At 30.9% G+C, this 20,522-nt stretch overlaps 1 protein-coding gene and 1 pseudogene across 1 annotated transcript; both read left to right on the top strand.

Annotated features, from left to right (window-relative positions):
- The first annotated feature begins 370 nt into the window (after window positions 1-370).
- LOC107907701 (uncharacterized) lies at window positions 371-724 on the top strand. The gene has a single exon (XM_016835031.1). It carries the CDS (start codon window positions 371-373, stop codon window positions 722-724), a length of 354 nt encoding a protein of 117 aa, XP_016690520.1.
- Window positions 725-14,773: 14,049 nt separating this feature from the next.
- Window positions 14,774-19,262, top strand: LOC107907702 (4-coumarate--CoA ligase-like 7; annotated as a pseudogene).
- Window positions 19,263-20,522: the final 1,260 nt, after the last annotated feature.

Consider the following 20,522-nt stretch of genomic DNA (forward strand, 5'->3'; position numbering starts at 1 on the left):
GATGGAGTCAACTGTTCTAAATGGAAGGATGGCCCGATGGCAAATTCTGCATTCTAAGTTTGATATAGTCTATATGAACCAGAAGGCAGTAAAAGGGGGTACAATAGCAGATTTTCTAGATAGTAGAGCTTTGAAAGATTACAAGCCTTTGAACTTTGATTTCCCGAATGAAGATCCGATGTATGTTGCAACCACTGAAGAAGATGCTCAAGAAGAACATCTTTGGAAACTAAATTTTTACGGAGCGTCAAACGCTATAGGGAACAGAATCGGGGCAGTCCTGGTATCCCCAAACGAAGATCATTATCTCTTTACTAGTAAATTGGATTTTGATTGCACAAATAATATGGCAAAATATGAAGCATGCATCATGGGTATTCATGCAGCTATAGAACGCAAGATCAAAGTACTGGAGGTATGTGAGGATTCTGCATTAGTGATCTATCAACTTAAGGGTGAATGGGAGACAATAGATCCCAAGTTGTTCGAGTATAGAGGACTGGTCCTGGAGTTAATTAAAGAGTTTGATGACATCACCTTCTACTACCTCCCGCTAAATAAAAATCAAATGGCTAATGCTTTAGCTACCTTAGTTTCCATGGTGAAAGTGAAAAAACAAAAGGATGTAAAACCTATCCAGATGAGTATATATGAGGCTCTGGCTCATTGTTACAACATCGAAGAAGAAAAGGATGATCGCCATTGGTACCATTATATACTGTGATATGTGAAAAATCGTGAGTACCCTAATTAAGAAACCGAGAATGATAAAAGGATGTTTAGAAGACTAGCTAGTGATTATGTCTTAGATGGGGATATCCTATACAAAAGAAGAAAGGATCAAGTGTTACTAAGATGTGTGGATGCTGTTGAGGCTAAGAAAATCTTGAAAGAAGTCCATGAGGGTATTTCCACAACACATGCTAATGGTTTTACAATGGCCAGGCAAATCATGAGATTTGGATATTTATGGTCCACTATGGAAAGAGATTTTATCAGCTATGCCAAGAGATGTCATAAGTGCCAAATTTATGGAGAGAAAATTCATGTGCCTCTTTCACCTTTTCATGTCATGACCTCTTCATGTCATGACTTTTCTCTATGTGGGGATGTCATTGTACTGATCTAGCCAAAAGTTTCCAATGGGTATCGGTTCATCTTCGTGGTTATTGATTACTTCACCAAGTGGGTAGAAGCTGCTTCTTACGCCAACGTCACGAAGTCGGCAGTAAACAAATTCTTGAAGAAAGAAATCATATGTCGGTATGAAATGTCAGAAAGGATCATATCTGACAATGCATTGAATTTAAACAATAGCACGATATCAGAAGTCTGTAGTCGGTTCAAAAGTAAACACCACAATTTGTCACCATATCGCCCAAAAATGAACGGTGCAGTTGAGGCAACCAATAAGAACATTAAGAAGATTGTGGGGAAAATGACTAAGACTTATAAAGATCAGTATGATAAGTTACCATTTGCCCTCTATGCTTATAGAACGTCTGTTAGAACCTCTACCGGGGCAATGCCTTTCTCTTTGGTCTATGGAATGGAGGCGTTTTACCCATTGAAGTTGAGATTTCTTCTCTTTGAGTTTTGTCAGAGTTAAAGTAAGATGAAGTAGAATAGATTTAATCCCGATATTATCAATTGAACTTGATTGAAGAGAAAAGGTTGAAAGCTATCCGTCATTGTTAGATGTACCAAAACGAATGATTCGAGCTTATGACAAAAATGTACACCCCAGAGAATTCTATTAGGGGGACCTGATATTGAAAAAGATCCTTCTCATACAAAGGGATTCCAGAGGAAAGTGGATGCCAAACTGGGAATGATCTTATGTGGTAAAGAAAGTCTTTTCTAGAGGAACGCTGATATTGGCCGAGATAGATGGAAAAAACTTACCTAATCCTATAAATTTGGATTCAATCAAGAAATACTTCACCTTAAAAAAAGGAAAAAAGAAGAGGCCAAGGCGAAAACTTGCAAAAGGGCGCTTTGAGACCAAAGGGGTTTTGAGTTGAAAACCCAAGAAAGGGCAACTCAAATTTTGTCGAAGATGGGGCATGTGGTAGCCTTGTCCCCTCAGAATTAACAAGAAGGAAGAAGGTTACATCTCGGGGCATCAACAAAGCACTTTAGATCTCTTAAACACATATGAAGCTCAAAATGGTCCTCGAGAAGTTTGTGCGGAAAAGCTAATGCTATGATATCTGGGGCACCTATTTTCATCTTACTCATTTTGTATTTTAGCAATGTTTACTATTTTGATTAATCTATTCATTTTGAGCTCTGCTCCCAATAAATTTCAATATTGTCCATTGTTACAATCTTTTTCAAGCATTTTTACATTGAAATGACGATTAATAGACTAATAATATTCAAATAAAAGGATTTCTGCATATTGCTCTAAAAGGTTTTCTAAATAGTACGATGACTTGAAATAGGACCATTAGTAAATAATAATCAAATTTAGGAGTTGGAAACATTTGGGAAAGAATATCCCAAATTGTGACTATTTCTTCGGGTTTCTTGTCAATGATACCAGCTGAGCAAAAAGGCAGGGTAATGCGTCAGTGATAGAACCTTGATAAACAACGAGCAATGTCAACCTAAGCATTAAAAGAGGGTCATTCTCAAAAAATGAGATTCTACATTCATGCAAATATCATGTATACACATCTAATTAGAAGCATTTGATTCATTCTGATCATGACATCCTAATCATTTGGCATAAATGGGCCCATGAAATGGATTTTACAGGTTATATTCCCCCAAAAATGGTGTAATAGATTAAAGAAACCTTAAATCAGGTACCCTTGAAGTTGCAGTGGGATGGATTGAGGTCGTCGTGACGAATCTTATCTCCCTGAAGTTGCAGTGGAAAAGATTAAAGTCACAAAATTTATCTCCCTGAAGTTGCAGTGGAAAAGATTAAAGTCACAAAATTTATCTCCTTGAAGTTGCAGTGGAGTAGATACAAATCTTACCTCCCTTAAGTTGCAGTGGAACAGATTGAAGATGCAAATATTATTTCCCTGAAATTGTAGTGGAACAGATTAAAGCGACAAATATGATCTCTTTGAAGTTGCAGTGGAGCAGATTGAAGAATTAATCTTATTTCTCTAAAGTTGCAGTAGAGCATATTGAAGCTACAAATCTAATCTCCCTAAAGTTACAGTGGAGCAGATTGAAGTTACGAATCTTATCTTCCTGAAGTTGCAGTGGAGCGAATTAAAGCTACAAATCTCATTTCCCTGAAGTTCCAGTGGAACAGATTGAAGCTACAAGTTACAAATCTTATTCCCTGAAGTTGCAGTGGAGTAGATTGAAGCTATTAATCTTATATCCCTGAAGTTGTAACGGAGCAGATTAAAGTAGCAATTCCTATACCTTTAAAGATGCAGTGGGTTAGAACGGGGCTGCTTGAAAAAAAGAAGCACCAAAGAAGTCGAGATTCGACAAGGCCAGACAAAATTGGCCCTTTTTAAGGTTTTTGCTCCATTCCCGTTACACGTCAACGAGTAAAGAGGGGCATCTGTAATGAGCCATTTTTTCCTGGGCCCTAAACAGACTAAACAAATAAAAAGTAAAAATAATTAACAGTCCAAGTCTAAATGTTATAGGCCCAATTTACAAAATACAAGCCCGAACTTAAAACCCAAAATAAAAAAACCTAAGCCCAATTAACAGGCCCATGACCTAAACAAAATTTTCAGCAAAAACCCTCACATCCAGCCGCGCCGTCGCTCCATGTGCCATGTCAGCATGCCCATCGCCCAAGGTTTGCCTCTCTTGCACCAGACTGGCAAGACCCATCCTCCGTTGACCTCGCCAAGGCCTGCAAAAAAGAACAAAGAAAGAAGACAGAGAATAAAAGGCAAAAATAGCAGAGAAACAGTAGTAAGTAGAAGCGAAAAACAAAACACAATATATTGTATCATTCGGCTATAAAAGCCAGGGATAATGTATCTTTGTTTACACGAAAAATTGAAGGAAAAAAAAGTAAATAAAAAATAGAATACAAATATTTAAAGGTGATTTATTTTTTTCTTTTTTCTTTTTTGTAAGTAATAAATAAAAATAAAAGTCGCTTACCCGTCGTTTGGTCTTCGCACCACCGTTTTTATCTCTTCTGGTCTGAAAGCCGTCAAATCCCTAGGGTTTTGGCCAAGGTCGCGGCGGAAAATCGAAAGGTTTTCTCCTTTTTCTGGAAGACTGGCTTCAGTTTTGGCAATTTTGACTCCAAATAGGAGTCCTACACTTTAAGACGAGTGAGGGAGGGTGTTTTGATTTTTTCCGGCCACTGTGGACGGTGGAGCCATCGCTGGCGACTGGCAGTCGTCGCGATAGTGACTCGCTAGAGCCATGACCAGATTCGGGGCTGCTGAGAGAAAAGAAGGGTTGGTTTTTTTTTTAGTTTTTTTAAAGTGAGGTTCGAAATGAGTTTTTTGAAAGATTTTTGACTTAAATAGGTGGTGCAAAATGGCGCTATTTTGGGCCGATTTCTAAACGTCAAAACGACGTTGTTTTGACGTGACCCGTGGTCCGACCTGATCCACCTCTGGGATCCGCATGTTTTCGTGACAAATGGGTTATTTGCGGTCCCAATCCTTCTGCCTTTATTTTTTTAATACAATCCTATCTATTTTTATATATTTAAAAATTTTACCATATAATTTCATTTTTGTTTTATTTTGGTCCCTCTGAGAAACGGTACGCATAAGGACAAGGGATATTTTCCCATTTGGCCCCTATCCTTTTTAGCCTGTTATATATTAATCCTTACTAGCTTTTTTATTACTTACAGTTTATCCCCCTAATTTCATTTAGATTTCAATTAAATCCTCTGTTTATTTAATTTTAACTTCTTTACAAGCTGTTTATTTATTTATTTATCTATTCATTTATTTATTTATTACCTTTTTTTACCCTTAAAAACTAGATTAATTACTCTTTTATTTATGTATTTTTTTATTATTGTCATTATTTTATTATTATTTTTTGTTCTTGTTATATTATTATTTCTTTTATTTTTGATATTTTCATGTCAACGTTTGTTTATCTTTTTTATCATGCATTTTTCATTTTATTTTTACTTTAAGTTGCCTTATTTATTTTATTTTTATTATTATTCGATTATTATTATTACTATAATTACATTAGTATTATCATAGCATTCCCTTATTTATTTATTATATATCATTCTAATATTATACCCATATAGCCATTTTATATTATTTCATCATCGTTACGTCATGCATTATGTTTAAATATATTTGACCATTTTTATGTTATACCCCAAATAAGATAAATACACATTGTTTTAGAAGTTACATTCATTATTTTTTAATGAAGGAAATTTTAAAATTAAGGCAATGTCCCGTATTTGGAGATTCGAGAAGTCGTACCCTAACTTACGGGGTTAGACTCTCTCTTTGAACCTAGATAACCGTACATCCCTTTTAAAATTAAAGCACATGAGATTTAAATAGTAATTAAATAAAGAGTAAGCTTATCTTCAATGATTCAAGATGGCGTGTCCTAACTTACGGGATACGGCCTTTTTGTTTCCTCGAGATAAGAGGGCCTTTTACACACGTTTTGATTTATTTAAGTAATTTCAAAAATATCATTATGTAGGGTGAGATCGTGTTTTAAATTCCCTTCAATTTTTTAATTTTCGATACTAAGACGTCAAATAATTAACTAGGTACCAATTTTGGGTGTCACGAGGGTGCTAATCCTTCCTCGTGGATAACCGACTCCCGAACTCATTTTCTGAATTTTGTAGACCAAAGAAAAATCATCATTTTAGTAAATCAACCCTTTATTAAAACGATCAAATTACGAGGTGATCCGATCATACCTTATAAAAAAAAGATTGGTGGCAACTACCATTTTCGTTTTCAAAATATAAGTCGATTTAAAAAAAAAGGGTTTCGACAATAATAGTAAGTGTATATATTATAATCTATCATAAAGTTAATTTTATGTTTAGGGTTTAAGCTTACATACCATTAATATAAAAATGTACATTATAATAACATAGTTATATATAAGAATCATATCATTAATGACCTACCTTAATTATATAATATTAATTGTATATTTATAATCTACTATAAAATTAATTACACATTTAAGGCTTAGGTTGCATATCACTATTAAAAAAAATGCATATTATAATATTATAATTATATAATTATTATAAAATTGTAATTTACTTATATATAACAATTAATATATTATATGTAGCTAAGTGCATATGCGTACTTTTTTTTGAAATATAATTGATCCAACATTATTAAATAATACTATAATATTAAATAAATATTAATTAATTTTTCAAATTTAGGGATTTTGATGATCCTATCTCATTGTTTGGTTGGCTCAAATGAAGCTAAATGAGATTTTAAGGAAATAATATGTTAAAGAAGATACATTTTTCTAATAAATAAATTATTATATTTAATTTTATTATTAATTATTACATTTAATTTTTTTAAAAATATTTTATTATGTTTTTATATGTCACATATTAATTTGGGACAATTATAAATAATATTTAAGACAAGTGTTAATAGTTAAAGCTTAGTCCATATAAAAGGTCATGAGTTCAAGTAATTTTAGAAATATTTATACAAAATCAATAAATTAAGATCGAATATCGGCATCCACAATATGAAAAGTAATTTAAATATCAGAATCTGAATATTATCTACAATTTAAAGCTTATTCACTTTTTTTTTGGTTTAGTCTATTTATAAAATTTAAATTTAAAATTTGAAATTTAAGTATACAAATTTAATTATGATAAATTAAGTGCATATATTATTTTAATATAATTATAGAATTGGGTGAAGTAAAAAAGCATGGATTTGTTGAATTCAATAATTTCTTTAAAATTTCAAAGTTTTCTTAAAAAATTCAAAATTTCAATAATAGATAGGTACTCAACAAAACTATGAATTTTAAAAAATAATCATGCATATATGCTATGTTTCATTTTATGTACATATCATTCCATTTATATTATTTTTAAATTTTAAAATATGAATTATTGAGAATATCAGGGGCATAATTAGCGTCTAGTAGGGGCGGGCCCTTAAAATAAAAATTTTTTTATTTAAATCTTCTAAAAATTTTAAAATTTTAAATTAATAAAAGTAAAATTATACTTTGATCCGTTAAAATGATAAAAAATTTGATTTAATCTTTTAAAAATTATAAAGATATAGACTATTAAAATGGTTAAATTACATTTTTATTATCGTAAAAATTATAATTTAATTTCAACCCCTAAAAATATTTTCTCTGAAAACTCAAATTTCAAAATCGATATCCCGCGTTCTTTAACAGGTAGCTCATCAATTGTACATCCATAGAAAGACATCAACAATTTCATGGAGAATTATAATTGTGGAAATGATTTTGTTCCATCACATTTATCATTTCGTAATTAGCAAACATGATGCCGAAATTTTTTAAAATTTTAATTTGGTTGACAATCAGCAGCATGACACATGTGAGGCAGGTTTCAATTATTGATTACCCCCAATTAATTAGGGTTGGTGCAACATGGAGAGGCCAAATAAAAAATAGTTTGATTTTTGAAAGTGAGAGAAAGTGATAAACAAATCCAACATGATCAAATAAAAAGAAATTCAATGTTTCACACAAATAAAAGAGTGTAAAGAGCTTGAATATCATATGATATGATGAGGATAACGATGCCTTAGGTTTAGTTGTTTATATTTTATTCTTCTCCCGTGAGAAAACAAAAAAGCAAATTATATATTACTCAAAAGATGGATCCATTGACCCTTTTCTCTTTTAAATTTCTTCTCTCAATTAGGTTTAGATTTAATGGGTTTTGTCAGCTATAGCCATTGTTTATTTCAAGATTAATAATTTGGGTTTTTAAAATATGTATGGGGGCCGGGAAGAGTATGTAGGAATGTTTGTTTCTAGTGGTGTGTAAAAAAATGTCAAAAGGTGTGGCAATGGCACCTAAATGATCCATGAGGTTTTAATATATCTTGCGGAAAATTATCGATTCAACAAATAATATATTTTAGGTGATTCATTATTTGCTTTTGTATGTTTGCTAGCGAGCGAGCATCAAACTTCAACCTCTATTTTAATTTATTATAAATTCAGGCAACGATTATTTTATTCCATTCACAAAATTTAATATATAATTAAATTATTTATTTTTGCAATATAGCTTCAAGGTGATTGACTATGCAAAAAATTATCGGTGCAAAAGAAAATTATGTTAGATTTAACAGATAACTAACAGATCTCCCTAAGACTTAGTCATATTAATGGTAAAAAATTATGTTAGATTTAACAGATAGCTAAGAGATCATCTGATCTGCAATAAACTGTTTCTTTAATTATTTCAGTAATCGTCTTATATGAATTTCTTCTCGGCTAGTGTAGCTTCAAGAGCTGCCTCCAATTGTTTCCTAGCCTGCAATTCCATTTTTAGATCATCTAAATCAAAATTTCACAATTCAAAATCATCACCAGCTGTTTCAGAAAAGTCATGGGCGTGGCTAGATTGCCGCCCCCTCTTCCAAGGTCTTGTGTTGTCACTATACTAGTGATTAACACCATTTATGGTTTGGTTAACAGATTTTCTCACGGCCAATAATTCCTTTTCAAACTTTACATTTTACACTAAAAGTCTAATCAGCTCACCAACTAAATTCTTAACACCAACAACAGCTATTGATGTCAATTCTTTCGCATATGAAGCTTTTTCCGCCAATTTTTTATTTTGGAAACATAACCCACTATTCTCTTCTTCTGAAAGTTGCCTTTGTTCCAATTTCAGTTTTTCACTCTTGATCTCTTGAGATTGAACCTTTTTCCGTATCTCATCAACATGTTCTTCATATATTTCATGTGTAGAAGATGATAGTTTCTCATCAGAGAGAGATGCCAACTGCTACATAAAGTCGAAACTGTATGGCATCATTCAAATCATGTGCATACAAATTTGAAAATTATGTTTTGATACATAAACGTGAATATATATATGTATATATGTGCATGAATATGATGATTGTGGGCAAATATGATAAATTGGTGATAACACTCTAGAATAACGTATTTTTATGTATTAATTATGTATTTATTCGGAGTATGATCCTGCTAATTTGAGCTATTTATGATCTTTTATCTCATAGGGACTAAATTTGAGGCAAAAGCAAAATTAAGGGCCAAAAGCGTGAATTTAGAGATAAAATGGGCCAATGTGCGACACAAGGAAAAGTTGGTGTCAACAGTACAAGCATGGAGGACACAAGGGTCGAAATGCAAAAAGAAGAGATTTTATTCTATTAAACTCTATTTTAATTATATTAGGATAATTAATATTGAGATAATTATTAAGGATTATTTTTAGGATTTTATTTTATTTATCTTCAATTAAATGTATTTATCTTTTAGGAATTTAAGTAGGATTAGACTATCTCCCATAGCACTATAAATAGGGGGTGAAGTGACTCAAAAGAGATGGATCTTTTTCTGTAAACACTCTCTCCCCAAAAGTCTAGGCTTTTATTCTTCTCATATTTCCTTTTAATAAAATCTCTATTTTTATTATATTTATTTTCTTTTCCACCACAACCATGAGCCACTAAATCCATCTAGCCAAAGGTTGTCGATATTCCTCAAAAAGGGTTCTTAAGGCTTAGAATTCGTACTTAGCCTTCTCAACGAGTATTCATCATTTCTTCGCACTACGGGACTGACGCTTTCGTCCATGTCCTTAAGAAGTAAGCTTTTCAACGTATGCAAAGGCGGCCGCTTTGTATGTTTTGGGAAGGTTGGACAGTCGGTTCGTTAGCTTATTGAGTCAGAGGTTGGTGAGCCCAAGAGACAAAATGGCGTGGGATTTGCCATTGAGAAGCGTTGATCTAGCATAAGACGATCCCACAGAAGCGATTGTTGGCTAGAGTCAGGTTCTACCAAATCGTAAATCTAAATCCTTGGAGCTGGTGGTCGTAGGTGTCCTCTTCCACTATAACTGGCTTATTCAGTTTGGGAAGGATCGTCTAAAAGCCGAGGATTGAACCCAAGGCGGAACGAGACAACTGGAGGCTGGAATCTCCAATAAGAATTTCATTTCTCTCAACTCTATTTTTAATTTCTCTAATTTTTGATTCAATATTCTTAAATCCCATAAGAATTTTATTTTTTTTCAGTAACGCAAGTTTTCTTGGGCAAGATTCTGCCTGGGATTTCACGGAACAAGATATTTTGCAAGTCCAGTCCCTGAGGATTTGACTCTTCTTCCCTTTTACTATTCTTTTTAATTATTTATTAGGGATATGATATTTTTGGTGCTTTCAACGACCACATCATTTGGTTAATTCTAAAAATTGTTATTGTGAGTTCTGACATATCAATGATGGTTGCACTTGAAAATTCGGTAACCTAAACTGAACTGTTATCTATGATTATTTTATGCAATGTTAATTAATGTGTTCTAATATCTGTTGCATTGGTTTTATTGTAAATGGACTCACACAGAGCGTCAAAGCTCACCCCCTTAAATTTTCATCCTTTCAAATAACTCACTTAAATTTTCATTCGAAGGGTCTCATCACAATCTATTTTCCTTTCAATTTATTAAGATTTAATCTTTAGACTTATTTTATTAATCAAGACTGTGATATTTTTATTTTAAACCATGGCATTGGATTTAGGACTTAGGTTTGCTTAATTCTACATGACATTTAATTTTAATTTTTAATTAGATTACTAAATTATTATTAATAATTGATTATGCAAGAATCTCAGTTTTTAATAAAAACATAAGTAAATACTATCTTTTCCGGTGGTAGATAATAATAACGTTAAGGAATAATAAGTCAACATCTAAACTAAGTTTTCTATTAAATTAAATAAATATTTTAAAATAACTATTTTAAAAAAATTTGATAATCCTGCTAAGTCATTTCAATGATTGATATATTCTCTTGAATTCTGGCTTAACGTTTAGGTCAAGTTGGGGAGGTTATAACACATATAACAACATTTTAGATTTAGATTATTAATTAAAAAATTATAATTTATTAATATTACTAGTTAGTGAAATTTAGATCATATTTTTAATAAAATTTACAAATATAATTCTATTTATTAAATAATTTTTATTTAATCAACTATGATTAATATATTTTATATAAAATTTAAAACATTTTATTAGAACTAGTTTTTAATGTCACGTGATATGCATTTATATTTTTATTATTTAATAAAATGTTTTTATCCCATATAATTAATATAAATTATCATTGAGTTCATATTTGGTACATTGATAGTGTACTATTTTTTTTTCATAAGCAACCTTAAAAAATTGTCACGTAATTTTTTTTAAAATAGTTATTTTTCAAATATTTTACTATACTCTTATAAGATACTTTTCAATTAAAGGTGTCCATGGGTTGGGCCAGGCCGGGCTCAACAAAAAATTTAGGCTCGTTTGCTAGGATTGGGCTTGACCCAAAAAAAATGAGCCTAAAATTTTACCCTAGTCCGACCCGAATAAAAATACTAAAACTCGAGCCCGGCCCGTCCATATTAATTTTTTAGTATCATTTTTTTATATAATTTTTAAAATATACATTAAAATACTAAAAACATTAAAATAAATGTTTCCCAACAAATTAAAAATAAATTAAAAAAATATGTATACTTAAATAACACTAAGATAATGTAACTTAACAAGCAAATGTGAAAAATAATAACAAAATTAACAATAAAACAAGAGTTATACAATATCCAAATAACAACAACAAAATAATAATAACATAATTGTGAAATGATAGCAAAATAGTGAAAAAAACAACAAGAAAATAATAAAAAAAGCAAGGTCTTTTTTTGTTTTCATATTTGGGCCGAGTCGGGTTGGGCTCAAGCAAAAAAAGCCTTATACAAGGCTCAACCTATTTTCTAAACGAGCTTTATTTTTTTGCCCAAACTCATTTTTTAGGCCTATATTTTTACCCAAACCCTCTCACTTTCGGGCGGGCCATGGACAAGTCTATTGTCAATCCGCTGATCTTGCTTGTGAAATCTAAAAATTTTACTGGCAATGTACCGAATATTTTTCATTACCATTATTAAAAACAATTAAAAATATAAATTATTAAAAAAAACAGAAAAATTTCAAATCATAATTTAAAGAATTGTACAATATTAAAATGTATACATGTACAACTTTTAAGAGATTGACATATTGCAGATCTATGCTTTTTATTCTTTAATTTTTTTTTGGTTATATCTACAAAATTAACGTAAATTAATTAATGAGATTATTAGTATATTAAATAATAAAGCTATTTTAAGTTATCAAATAAATTATTCATGTGTCTTTCTTGTAGTAATACCTCTTTATATACTACATTTTTGTGTATGCCTATTTTTTTTTACTGTTGTTTGATAATAGAATTAATCTTGATTTAAATAAGAAATAATTTAAAATAATATATTTTTATTAATTAAATTAAATAGTTTAAATTATAATGAAAATGTTTTTGTGGATGGATTACTTGAACACTGTGACTTTAAATAAAGGTAAAAGAGAAATTATATAAATATATTAAAGATTAAATTTAATTTTAAAAAAAAGTATTTTGAGAATTTAGGTTAAAGGTTGAATTAATTCATATACTTACACTAATACATTAAAATTATCATATTAACTTCTAATTTTTAAATTTAATGTTAAAACATTATTTTCAATATTTTTAGTTTGAATATTTAAAATTAATTTTGAACATTTTATATTTGAAATATTTTCCTAATCTAAAACCAAATAATAATGTTATTCATTAAAGAATAATTCAAATTGTATTAAATATAATCAAATTAAACTTGATAAGTCTTGTTCAAAATCAAGATGAGATTATCATAATTATCCAATTTTATAATAGTTTATTTTTTAAGTGAAACATCTATCAATATTAAACCAATTAGTTTATTCTCGTGAAGTTGTACGAATAAGGTTGATATTATTGTTTGAAAATGTTTAAATGTTAAATCTTAATTTTAATTGATATATGACTATAGCATTAATTAAATTTTGGGTAGGCAGCCCGGATCATAAACAAGTCTAGTTTTAGATATGCATATTAAGTGTGTATGTTTTCATTAATCTGAGCTTTTGAAGCATGGTGAGAGAAGTATGAATTGATTGATTATGATTAGGTATCATTTACGATAAATTTACTAGAGATGCATCTGGATACATCTGGACATCGAATTTATAGTAACTTAATTAGGACCATTGTCGGGTCAAATTAAAAGTGTTCCATGATGCACTCAAGCCCAATATGTTTTTTTTTTTACCTTTTTCCTTTCCCTCTCCCTTACCAATCATTTTTTTTATCAACACTACAGTAATATCTAACACCAATCAAAAACAAAAAACGGAGATAAGCAAGACATCATGAACTTGGAGGCAATAAAAACAACCCAATAGAGGCAATAAAGCAAAATAACATAAAATACAATTATGCCTTAAGCAATTCTTTAGGTCTGCTCTTTCCATTTTAGGCCTTATCACTTTCATTTCACCTTTTTAAATTCAATAGTGAGAGAGTTCATCTTTTCAAGTTCACAAATGACAACACATTACATTTCCTCTCAAATGTCACCAAAAAGCATCGTTTGAGGAATGTCACTTTACCATCCCCACTTGATTGGGGTAATTGTTATACCTAACCACCTCGCCTAAGATATCGGGTGGGCTGCCCCCAGATCACATTAAGGTTTATTAAAGAACTTCTCTTATCACATCCAATAAAGTCTCTCATAATTTTATTGTTGACTTTACAAGAGTCAGACTTCTTTTGGATGGATGGTGAGATTGATTTTGGTGAGATTAAAAATAACAGTGACGATGAGATTAACTACTATAGCAATAAAATTGAGTATTGTGATGTGTGTTTGGATTACACCACATTAGCGACGGTGAGATGGAAGTAGAAAACGAGCACCAAAGGCATTAAAATAAGTGTATATATAATAAATTAAAAAATAATAAAATATTATTTATATTAATATTAAATGATAGTTAAAAAATATTAAAGTGCTTAAATATTAGAGACATTCGCATAAAATGTATTTATAGTATAACAAATAGTTAAAAAAATATATGTATATTAAATAATAAAATGTACATTAATTTTTTACAATAATAATTAAACATTATTGAAATAATATTTTTATTTTAATCAAATGATAATTAAAATTAGCTTTATTATCATAAAAATTTTATACATTTATTAGATTTTCATATAAAAATAAATCTTATATAATAACATAATTAATAATATATTTACTTTCTATAATTATTCAATTTATATTTATATTATATAATATATTTAAAATTTAAAAAGCCCGCTTTCAAAAAAAAAAAAATATAAACCCAACAACGAACCCTAAATTAAAATGAAAGAAAAACATATCAAAGTTAAAAGTGGTGACAACATTTTCATTGATGTAGAGTTTTTCCACTAACCATAGGCCTTGCTTGGTTCACATGAATGGCTTAGCCATTCCTCCCTTATTCAACACAATTATTATCCAAAAAGAACACCAGTACAGTGCCTAAGACCCTGCCACGTCTCTTAATATTCCGCAGTAACAAAAATACGAGGAGTTGACTTTTTAAAACCAGATCATTTACAAGCATTTAGTTGTTAACTCATTAACATCAACATTAATAAATGATTACCCGAGACGAAGACCAATTCAACAAGCTGGAGACGATTAATGCCAACAAATGTGCATTTTTGAACCATAAATGCAACCAAACAAAACAAACTTAATAATCCAAAACTGCAAAACCAAGCATCCATTCCTATCTCCTTAAGCAACAAGTCACCCCCACCAATGGCAATTTCTTCATTCAATCCAAAAACCCAAACCTACACTTCCACCAGGCCCCCTATCAAGCTCCCAACAAGCCCTGACCTCTCACTCACCTCCTTTATATTCCAATCCACTTTCTCCATCCCTCATCACACTGCTCTCCTCGATTCTAAATATTCAAACGAAACCCTAACCTTTCTCCAACTCAAAGCTCATGTTTGATCTCTTGCTTATGCATTACGCCACCAATTTCACGTTGCTAAACATGATGTCGTCCTTATCTTTGCCCCCAACTCAATACGTTTCCCCATTTCTTTCCTTGCTATCGTCTCTCTTGGTGCCATTGCCACCACTGCCAACCCTTCTTTCACTTTCACCGAGATATCCAAACAAGTCAGAGATTCCAATCCCAAGCTTATCATCACAATCCCTCAGCTTTATAGCAAAGTTAGCCAGTTCAATGTTCCATTGGTTTTCTTACAATCATCAAGCTCCCCCAACTTATCATCAGCTATTCCAAAATTCTCTTATTACTCGGATATCATACAAAACTACGCTGATCAACATTTGAATTCAAACGATGTAAAGCAAATCGATTTGGCGGCATTGCTGTACTCATCTGGAACAACCGGAACCAATAAAGGGGTGATGTTGACACATAAAAATTTCATCGCTTCGACCTTAAGTTTCACGGCCGATCAAGACAGGTACATGGAAGGAAGGAGTGTATGTTTGTGTTTCTTGCCAATGTTTCATGAGTTTGGTTCGGTCTTAACGTTGGCACAATTGAGAAGAGGAAATGTATTGGTTTCGATGGCCAAGTTTGGGCTGGACAAAGTTTTGGGTGCCATCGCGAAGTACAAGGTCACGCATATGTTCGTTGTGCCTCCGGTTATGGTTTCTTTGGCAAAGCAATGGCAGCTGATGAACAATAAGTATGATTTATCATCGTTGAAGCAAATGATTTATCATCGTTGAAGCAAATTATCTCTACTGCAGCCCCACCGAGCAGAGATTTGATCGAGATATGTGCCCACATTTTGCCCCATGTTCAAAATTTTCAGGTAATTTTCACAATCATACTCATTAAAACCATTTAATAGATTTATGACACATATAACATGTTCAAATCCTAAAAATCTTAAAAATTCTAAATATTCCTTTCAATTTTTTTAAATTTTCAATTAAGCCCTCCTTTTTTTAAAAAAAGGTCAATAAGCCCCAATTTTTTTAAAATTTTAATTAGATTCCCATTTTTTGAAATTCTTATTAAACCCTTTAAAAATTTTAAAAACTTTAATTAGACCCCAAAATTTAATACTAGGAATATTTGCCACTAATATTGTTGTTTAAATTAAACCAGATCGACTGGTCAGACCAGTTGGACCAAGAACCGACCGAGGTATTAGTTCAGAGAAAGGCATTATACTAGTTTTCTTTAGAACTGATATGGATCGATATAAAAATGATTGAACTAATTAGTTGCATCGGAATTTTTTTATTTTTAATATTTTATATTTTCATGAATTTTTAATAATTTATTTAATTAAACTAAACAGCCCGATTGATCGAATTGGTGATTAGAGCAATTCGATCACCCATCCAATTCTAAAAACCTTAAACATTCATCCCATGTGTACATATATAAAATTTAAGTAGCACATTCTGTTTTATTGCCTCCTGAAATCGAATGGAGTAGTGTGAAAGGGAGATATTCATAAATAAGTCCTATAGCTACACACAGTCCAATTCGCTTCTTAACTACTTGACATTGATATTTCTTTAGCTTTTGACAATTTTGTAGTATTGTTTTCGGTTGCATAGTAGAATTAAGTGGGTTATTAAAGTGTAAAATGAGGCGCCTGAGCTAATCATGATTTAAAATGAAAACAAAAATGGTGCAGGCATATGGTATGACAGAAGCTTGCGGGAAAATTTCAATGGGGAATCCTAAGGAAGGCCCTCCTTTCTCAGGATCAACCGGAACTCTAATGCCTCTAATTCAATCCAAACAATGAACCCCCTTCCTCCAAATCAGATGGGAGAAATATGCATTCGAGGGCCCACTATTACACTAGGTAATAAGCTTTACAATGAACCATGGTTCAATCCAGTTGGATATTCCAACTTTGTTTTTTGAACGAACGAATTAATATTCCAACTTCAGCATTTATAGTTATTAGATATTGTCTCCTGATCTTTAACCATATGGGACGCAATAATGGCATCATGAATAATTGTTTGCTACTTTGCTTATAACTTTTGTTACAAGAAATTCAATCATTGTCCTTCTATCTAACATTATTACAGTCGTCAGCTTGCACTTTTTATCTTCTTCTCACGTAATCCAAATTGAAATAAATATGTTAACTACTTTAATTACAAGACATACATGAATATTTATCGTCCTTCCATCTAACAACATTATAGTTACAAACCATGACAAAGATGTTGAATAATTTGAAATTGTTAGGATTCTTATATCAACCTTTTGTATTCCTAGTCTTTCGGGACCAACTAATTTGATTTCATTAGTGGAAGGCTGTACCTAAAGAAATCAAAGCATCAAAATTTCTTTTCTTCATTAATTTTTTGTATTTATTGAGTGTGTAATAAAAGATGGATGATAATTACGAATTGGTTTTCCTTTAATACATATAAATTAAGGTAATTTGACAACATTATTTGTGGATTATTATTGTTAGGTTATTTTAACAATCTAAAGGCTACGAATGTAGGTATAGATGAATAAGGGTGGCTGCATACTGGTGATCATTTAGGTTATTTCGATCAACAAAGACAATTATTTGTTATTGATCGAATAAAAGAGCTTATCAAATGTTATGGTTTTCAGGTAAAGTTTTCAAACATCTCTAGCTTTATTTGCTTTTTCTTTTCTTTTTCAATAAAATATCTGGATGGCTTAGAAAAAAAATGAATTTATAAGGATTATTAAAAAAAACACATTTATAAGGTTATTTATTAGGTGGCACCGGCAGAATTAGAAGGGTTGCTTCTTTCTCATCCTGATGTTGTCGGTGCTGTTGTTATTCCGTAAGTATAGTTTGATCTCGTACTTCTTTTTTATATTTTTGCTAAGGGTTAAATCATTATTGAGAGTCTAAATTTGTCAACTACTTTCTTATTGGGGTTTGAAATTTTTTTTAATCTAAGCTAATCCTTAAAACTTGATAATTGTTCTTAAATTAGGGCTTGAACTAGGCAATTATTTTTTAAATTAGGGTCTAGACCTTTTTTATTCAACTTACTCCCTAAACTTGTCGTCTGTTCTCACAGTAAAGCCTGAACTTTAGGATTTTCAAGAAAAGATTAGGGGCTAACTTGGATAAAAAAATTCAGACCCTAACGTGAGAACAATTGCCAAGTTTAAGGAGCAACTTGGATAAAATAAAGTCCAAGCCCTAATGTGGGAACAACTGCCAAGTTTAGAGACTAACTTAGAAAAAAAAATTCAAACTGTACTGTGAGAGCAGTTGCCAAATTCAAGCCCCAAATAGCGAGTAATGCATTATCAATTAAACTTTTATTTTATTTCTTCTAATTATTTAGATTCCCTAATATTAAAGCTAGAGAGGTTCCAATTGCATATGTTGTTAGAGCATCAAACAGCTCACTACCTAAAAAAGATAGGTTGCACATTATAAAAGATTGCGAAGTGTCACTTTCTTAAAAAGTATCCCAAGATTAGCTTTCGGAAAAATTTTAAGAAGAGAACTCATTGCAAAAGTTGGATCCAAGATATAAAATACTCAATTCTTCATTGCCAATATTTTTCATAAAATTCCTGGTTACACAAACAGCTCCAAAGCCATTAGTGTGATTGCCCATAGATCACAAAACAAATCCGTAATATTACCTCATACAAGGTACTCAAAAAGATTGAGTGTGATGATTGTATTACCAATGCAAAACATCGTTCGGTTCCATTTTATATTTATTCTATAATTCTACAATGGTTTAATGATTTGGTTCAGTGAATAGGTGATTCAATGGAATTAGAGTTTAGCCTTTATACCCTCACTTTGTGTAATAGAGATTCAATGATAGACGCTATATATTCAGACCTTTTGCTATATTACCTTCAACAACAATGACAAAAATCAACTCTTTTCAATCTTTTCAATTACAAACCAGCATCTACTTAACCATTAAATCATCTCTTCTGCAAGCAAATTTCATAAAAGAGAAACTTTCTCATCAATTATGTTAGCTATAGAGGTGTTGGATGAAAGAGGAGAGCAAGTGAAAAACATCAAAAACCAAAGAAATTTACACTACGTTTAGGGCACGTTTGGTTCGCTGTATTGGATTAGAGGTGTAATGGAATAGAGGTGTAATAGCAAATCAACTGTTTGGTTGAATGTAATGGAATAGAGGCGTAATAGTAATCTTGTGTTTGGTTGAATGGAATAGAGGTGTAATAGCATAATGAAAAAACTAAAATGACTAGAATACCCTTAGCATAAATTTATTTTGGTAAATGATTATTGTTATTGTTATTTAAATTTTAATAAGATTATTAATATCAATAATAAATAATTTAATCATATTTAAACATAATTATTATTAAATATATTATAATTAAAAGATATAATTTAATAAAATTCTTAATAATCAATATTCTTATATGAATTTACTCAAATCATAATATATGATACTATAAAATATAAATTAACATAATTATTATTAAATATATTATAATTAAAATATATAATTTAATAAAATTCTTAATAATTAATATTCTTATATGAATTTACTCAAATCATAATATATGATTGTTATTGCTTGTGATATTCTTATATAAGAATAATTAATATTCTTATATATTATTCATGTCTGAATATAATGCTCTCATACAAAATTTTCCAATTCATAATTGTTCTACAATTTGAAAAATGAATCTTTTTAGATGCTTAATTCAGGGCGATGTTAGAAAAGCAAATATCAATTCCCATCATCATGTCAAACCTTTAGGTTGAACAAAAGAGTAAAAAGGGCACTGCAGCTTTAAGTTTTGAATTAACAATACAACTCTGATTCACTTTAGCAGTCATTCCTCCCTAAAAACACAGATATGAATGATCAGTCTTAAAAAGAACAACAGCTCAATTTTACTAGACAGAGATTTGCATTCATCAAAATCCATACAGGTCTGGCAACAAAATACCCCTCCCCTACTACTGTCTCATAAAAGGAAAGAGAATAAAAACACCACCTTAGAGTTCCAGAGTAATAATATAACACTGTATAGCTGACAGATTTCATAACGTTTTCATCTAAATTACATGTCCAAGGACCAGGACATAAACAAATGCCTGGACCATGCTTTACACTGAATAACACGATCGCCTAAATAAGTAGCATTTGATTTCAGTAACTAATGAACACATACAACAGGTACTTCGAGTGCAAAGTTCATGAAGTTCTTCATAAGTCCACATCTGCCATTATCACACTTTGTCAGTAGTCAGTTGTTGGTATTGCCATTTCGAATTGCACGATGAAACTCAGCTAAGAAATCCATCTGTGAGCCAGACGAAGGCCCGGTATTGTTTGCTGGGGACATCATCTAAGGAAAAGCAAGTCAAATGCATAAGGAATGG

The sequence above is a fragment of the Gossypium hirsutum genome, chromosome D09 (assembly GCF_007990345.1).
Source record: "Gossypium hirsutum isolate 1008001.06 chromosome D09, Gossypium_hirsutum_v2.1, whole genome shotgun sequence".
Classification (NCBI taxonomy): domain Eukaryota; kingdom Viridiplantae; phylum Streptophyta; class Magnoliopsida; order Malvales; family Malvaceae; genus Gossypium; species Gossypium hirsutum.